Source organism: Stylophora pistillata, chromosome 7, assembly GCF_964205215.1.
Source record: "Stylophora pistillata chromosome 7, jaStyPist1.2, whole genome shotgun sequence".
NCBI classification, from domain to species: domain Eukaryota; kingdom Metazoa; phylum Cnidaria; class Anthozoa; order Scleractinia; family Pocilloporidae; genus Stylophora; species Stylophora pistillata.
The window spans coordinates 26,027,217-26,033,216 of record NC_142525.1 but is presented as its reverse complement, the minus strand read 5'-3'; the positions used below and the strand labels follow the sequence as shown (position 1 = coordinate 26,033,216).

General features: G+C 36.2%; 1 protein-coding gene across 2 annotated transcripts in view; it reads left to right on the top strand.

Annotated features, from left to right (window-relative positions):
• LOC111336012 (DNA polymerase epsilon catalytic subunit A) overlaps window positions 1-6,000 on the top strand; it is a 59,032-nt gene that overhangs the window by 13,510 nt on the left and 39,522 nt on the right. For both annotated transcript variants that reach the window (XM_088727137.1, XM_088727138.1), the window contains exons 20-22: window positions 177-284; window positions 3,491-3,619; window positions 3,822-3,924. In XM_088727137.1, the coding sequence (XP_088583263.1) occupies window positions 177-284; window positions 3,491-3,619; window positions 3,822-3,924 (340 nt within the window). The remainder of the gene's footprint in view (window positions 1-176; window positions 285-3,490; window positions 3,620-3,821; window positions 3,925-6,000) is intronic.

Genomic DNA, 6,000 nt, shown 5'->3' with positions numbered 1-6,000 from the left:
AATGGCCAAAAAGTGTATACCAATAAGGGCTACTTAGGGTGCATATGATCTATGCCGGAGTTGTCTCTCCATAAAAATTATATGATTCCACCTGGGTATACCCTTTTGTAGACTAGGAGTGTCAACATGCTTCAGTTGTGAGAGTAAATTCAGCCCCTTCTATATATATGTGCTAGGTTCCTGATGCATTCCAGAAGCTTATTGATAATGTGGAAAGTACAATGCGACATGCCATTGTTGAGGAAGAAAATATTCCTATGGACACTGTTACAAATTTTGATGAGGTAAGTATATGAGTGCCCTGGTATACTCATTTGAACCAAATTTTTGGTTCTGTGAAAATCAAATTTGATCCATAGACTGGGTGGGAAATGTCAGCTGGACCAAGTTGTTTAAAGGGGAGAAAAATTAGAAAAGTGTGTAGCCACTGAATCGATCGGGTTAATTTTAGAGTCTTTTAATCCAAGTTCATCAAATGAATGGCATACAATTATGTTTCTGAAAGTAGAATTACACAATCGAAACTTGCAAACGCGAAGCAAAATAAAGCAAAATGAAAATATACAAAGCTCAAATAAATCGAAATGTCGAACACTTACAAACAATCTGAGAGTTCCTTCTCAAAATAACTGAAAAATGTTCGTCGAAATCGATAGGATGAAAATGATTCGCATTCACAATTTTCAGAACAAAATTCATCATACACATGGCCGAACAAGGTCACTTGCTCGGCCTGGTAATGACTAGAGATGTGTCATGTTAAAATCATGAAATGTCTGTTTGGAACCTACAAAGTGTGTGCCTAACAGCATGCATGAATCATATTGTGTTAACTTAACCCATCTGTTGGTCAAGAATCGGTCAACATGTCAACTGAGTGTCAATTATTATATCAACCTGGTAGCAGATGACTTATGTCACCCAACATCAGTCCCCTCTCAGCCAACACGTATGTCAGACAATACTTGGGTCAGGATGCTGCCAATACTTTAATGACACTGACAGCTTACAATGACTTCTATCTTCTCTACACAAATATGAACTTATTTTCTCTAGCCCTTTTAAAGAGACTTTCAGTGGCTGTCATCCATTCTTGACCTTTAGTGCCAGCAACATTCATCTCTGTCAAGGACTTACATCAGATACGTATTCAAAATGATGGCAGTTTGAGCTGTATTCTTGCCCTATCAACATATGGGCGTAGACAATAGAGACTTCTTCTTTCACACTCCCTATGGGTAATACTTGGCCCCCTACTATTTCTTATTTATGTAAATGGTATCTACATGGCCTCAGACAAGTTAACCTTTTACCTTTTTGCTGATGACACTAACCTTTTATACGCTGATAAAAACCTAAAATCCCTCAAAACTATTGTCAACCGTGAACTAATTAAAGTTGTCATCTGGTTAATCACAAATAAACTCTCCTTAAATGTTAAGAAAACAAACTATATAATTTTTCATCCATATCAAAAATGCATTAATTTTAACATTTGCATAAAGGCCTATGATGGCCGCACTAAAACGTTCTTTGATCTTGATCGTAAGGATGATGTTAATTATTAAAAACTGGATCACTGGATAATGCAATTCAAGACTTTTTATTGGCTTAGCCATTATGGTATATGAGCCAATATACCATAATCTTCAAATATGACAAGCGTACGCGTCAGCTTAAAATCAAAAGGGAGCTAAAAATCCAGTTTTTTCTTACAAAATAATAATTTCTTGGGAGAGTTTTTAATAAAACAATTATTCCACTGGCGCTTGTTGGATATGAGATAATTGTAGCCAACTGGGCGCTACGTGCCTCGTTGGCTATGTGTCATCTCATATCCAACGTGCGCTTGTTGAATAATTGTTAAATACTTAGGGGTAATAATTGACCAACATTTATCCTGAAAACACCACATTAAATATATTTCTCTAAAAATCAGCAGAAATATTGGAATTATTTCAAGACTAAGACACTTTGTCCCTTTAAAAACACTTCTAAGTATTTACAGTTCATTAATTTCTCTCTATATATCTTACGGCCTCATTGCCTGGGGCCAAGCTTCCAAATCTCATTTAGAAAAAATTCTTATACTCCAAAAGAGAGCCGTTCGCCTCATCAATTTTCTGACTTTCAGAACGCATGTGATTCCATATTTTGCCCAATCTAACATTCTGCCAATCTCAATGCTCTACTTCAAACTTTCATCAATCTTTATGTTTGATATAACCTCTAACTCTGCACCTCAAAATATCTGTAATCTATTTATTTCTACACAAGACATACATCAGTATAATACTCGCTCATCATCTTCTGTTAACTACTATAATTAATCATTCTAGGCTCAATCATCATAAAAACTCTTTTTCCATTGGTGGTGCTAAAATTTGGAACAGCATTCCCGAAAACTATCGGAAACTACCTAAGCACATGTTCAAAAAGAAAATTCAAGCATTACTATTTGAAACTCTAGAAACTCTGGACAGTTATGCTGACACTAGCACTCTTGTTTCTGAAATGAAAAAGGCATCTTAATTACAATTCAATCATAAATTATAATATTTGTCTTCACTTTTTATCACTTTTTTTTCCTCTTTTGACAAATAATGAATTAAAATTGACTTTTTTTAACGCCTTCAATTGGTAATTTGTGTTTGTTTGTCCTTAACATCGCCCGCCTAGATAAGCTCGCTATTTGCAGGTGGTGTTTATTGTAAGTAGTTGTTTTGGAAGACCTAATAAACTTGTAAAACTTGTAAAACTTGTAATAGGTGATGGAGACTCTTCTTTTGCACTCCTTATGGGTAAGGGATCAGGAGATGGCTGCCATTCCAGCAAAGCAACTACACATGTACCTCAACATGAGTCCACCAATATACCACTGACACTTGGCCGATATGCTGCTGATTATTGACGGCAACTTAATGGTCAAGCAGTTGGCCGATAATGGTGATCGATGGTCTACCAACTTAAATAACATTGGCAATGGGCAGTTGACTGATAGCATCAGTCAGCTGTGACTTGTCTAGCAGATGCCTTATAAGTACACATGACCAGTTAAACTACAATACACAGCTCCTAGCAGTTGTCTGTTGTCTCTATCACTAGGATGACAGGGCCCTGGTAGCTAGTGTACCTTTAAGATACCTCAGCCTCCTTTGTGCTTTCATCTCACCCTTTGACCTGTAAGAGTGACAAGGATCTAAATTCTCCCTGTAGTATCACATAATTATTCAGGTCCTCAGAATGAAAGAAATCATCACCAATTAGGGAAACTCTTGATTGTTAAACAAATTCTCCTTGTCAGCACCTTAGGAAATGTATAGAGAACAGTATGGAGAAAATAATACTGATTTTAGGGTGGGAAGGGTTAACAATGGCTCTTCACACTGACAATCTACCTTTGATTCTCTGCCTTATGATATTGTGCCCAAAAGCCTTGCTGTTCTTTAGATAGAGCATCATTAATTACTTTACTTTTGTTTCTTGAAAGGTTTGTGCTGAGATCAAAGACAGGTTGGCAAGTTTGCGAGACACACCTGCTAGACTGGAGAACCCTTTAATCTATCATCTTGATGTGGGTGCCATGTACCCTAACATTATACTCACCAACAGACTCCAGGTAACAGCTTAGGAACAATAGGATGTGGGGCACGTTTGGTAAAACCCGTCACAATTCATCCTTAATGTCATCCCTAATTACCATTCATTTGAAGGAGACATGATATTTTGTAGTACACTGTTATAACCACCACAATTTTCTTATCTCTGCTCTGTACATGTTGAAGATAATTTATTTTGGTGTTCTTTTTGCATTACTATAGCCGTCTGCTATGGTTGATGAGGCAACTTGCGCTGCATGTGACTTCAACAAACCAGGAGCAAGATGCCAGAGAGTCATGAATTGGACTTGGAGAGGCGATTTTAGTAAGAATTAATTCTTATTTCATGAAAAGAGAAAGCTTTTTTATGGGTTTTTGTCTGCTAGCTGCAGATTACTGTCCTTCATTTGCCCCTTTGCTCACCTTTCCTGCTTCAAGCAAAATTAATAAAATAATCTAACTTTGCAAACCAAAGTTTTAGTAAACTCGCCTAAGCTGCAGGTAAACTTATTAAACTGTTAGCGTGCGCATTCTCTTTACTTGTCCGCACACTAGTAAGATGTTAAAAAACTCACGTTAACCTTGGTTGACTGTCAACTCATACAAGTTGTCAGCACACTCTCTTAACCCTTTACGCCTTGTTAACATCTGTATGCAAGTTCTCCATAATGTTCTCTATACATATCCTTTAAATTTGTACTTACTACACATGGAGAATTTGTCTAACAATCAAGAGCTCCTTGAACTTGTGGTACTTAGCTTTATTTTTATGACCTTAATTACCTTTATATTTGATTCAGGGATATTTTTGGTTGAAATTTTTTGCTTATCACTCTCAGATGTTAAAGGGTTCAGTTTGCAGCCAGTTCACTCAGGTTGTTGGCAAACTGATATAAGTTTCTTGGGAGCATCATTGCAGCCTTCTTGCATTCTAGCTCCCTTAATTGAGCCCATTTGTTTTATGTTGTATTCAATGAACTTGAAGGCTCTTTTTGTGGATTCAGTTGCTAAGCACCTGAAATCTACATTGTTATCATACAGGGTAAGTAAGTCTGTAATTTGGGATGACTGATGAAAATTCATAGGTTACAGACAGTCTTTCATCGATAAGTGCCATGTATTTGTCTAATACATCTAGTTCTCTCAATCTATCTTGGCCTTTAAGAGGTGAATATTTATTGTAAAAATTCTTTTTGAATCTATACTAAGCATTGATGAACAAAAAAAGTTAATAAGAGTTGAGGTGCAAACACAGCAGTCCACCATTGTGAATAGCTGAATTGTTTATGATCTGGTGAGAAAAATGAGCTAAGGGAACCGTGAAAGTCCATTGGTTAATTGATATAATTCTCATGTCAACATCTACTTTAAGTGCATGAGAGTTAGCATGTCCTTTTCCTCCAAAATGAAACTTTGTTGATATATCCAAATTATTTCGTTACCCCCACCGACGCAGCCCCAAACAGTTTGTTTCGAAACTATCAGCCTTTATTCATTTGTTGAATTGTTTGCCTCATATCTATTATTCCTATCATTAAGAAAAGGAAACCTGTAGTTATACATTTGCAAATAATACATTTGAGGTCCATTGTTTCAAGGTAGAAGTTTAAGAGGAGAAAACTCTAAACAAAGATCATTGTGTTACAATGGAAATATTCATTCAAGAGTAAAAGTGGGGGGGGGGTACTACTATACAGAGTAATGCAGTAGTGAGTAGAGTGATGAAATAAACAAGGATCAGAACAAAAAATATTCTAGGGTACATATTAAAAAGATGAATTAAAAATGAGAAGAGAAGTTTGATAGGAAAAATAAACATTGTAATAGATTTGAAAACACGAGCAAAATAAAATTCAGTGTAGAGTCAAGGAAGAGATTTCAAAAAAAGGCCTAAAAAGGCACTTTGTAGCACCCCCACTGCATAGAGGGTTTGAGATCGGACCATGACAGGATGATACTTTGAGATCATCATTCAGCCAGGCATAGTGAAAACTTACAGGGTTGGTGATTTGCTGATTTGCTGATAACACACTGATTATTTTTTTAAGGAGGGGTGGTGATGCTTTTGGAAGTACCAACATGACTTGTATGGGTTCAGGATCATGTTTAGCAATATCTCCAGAACTGCTCTACTGAGTAAAAAAAATATTTTGGGGAGGGGGAGGGAAGTAACTTTTGCAGTTACTCATTGGGGTTTAATTGGGGTTGGTTCAATTTTTTACCATGGTAATGTTTGCTAAGGAAACCCCAATAAGAGGATTTTGTGAAAATAAAAATTATTTGTGTTAAAAGAGAACAGTCATAACCACTCTGGGTCAATTATTAATGTTTTGTTGTTAACTTTCATAATATATACTGAAAATGAGAAAAATGGCAGATATTGTTGGCTTGAAAAATACAA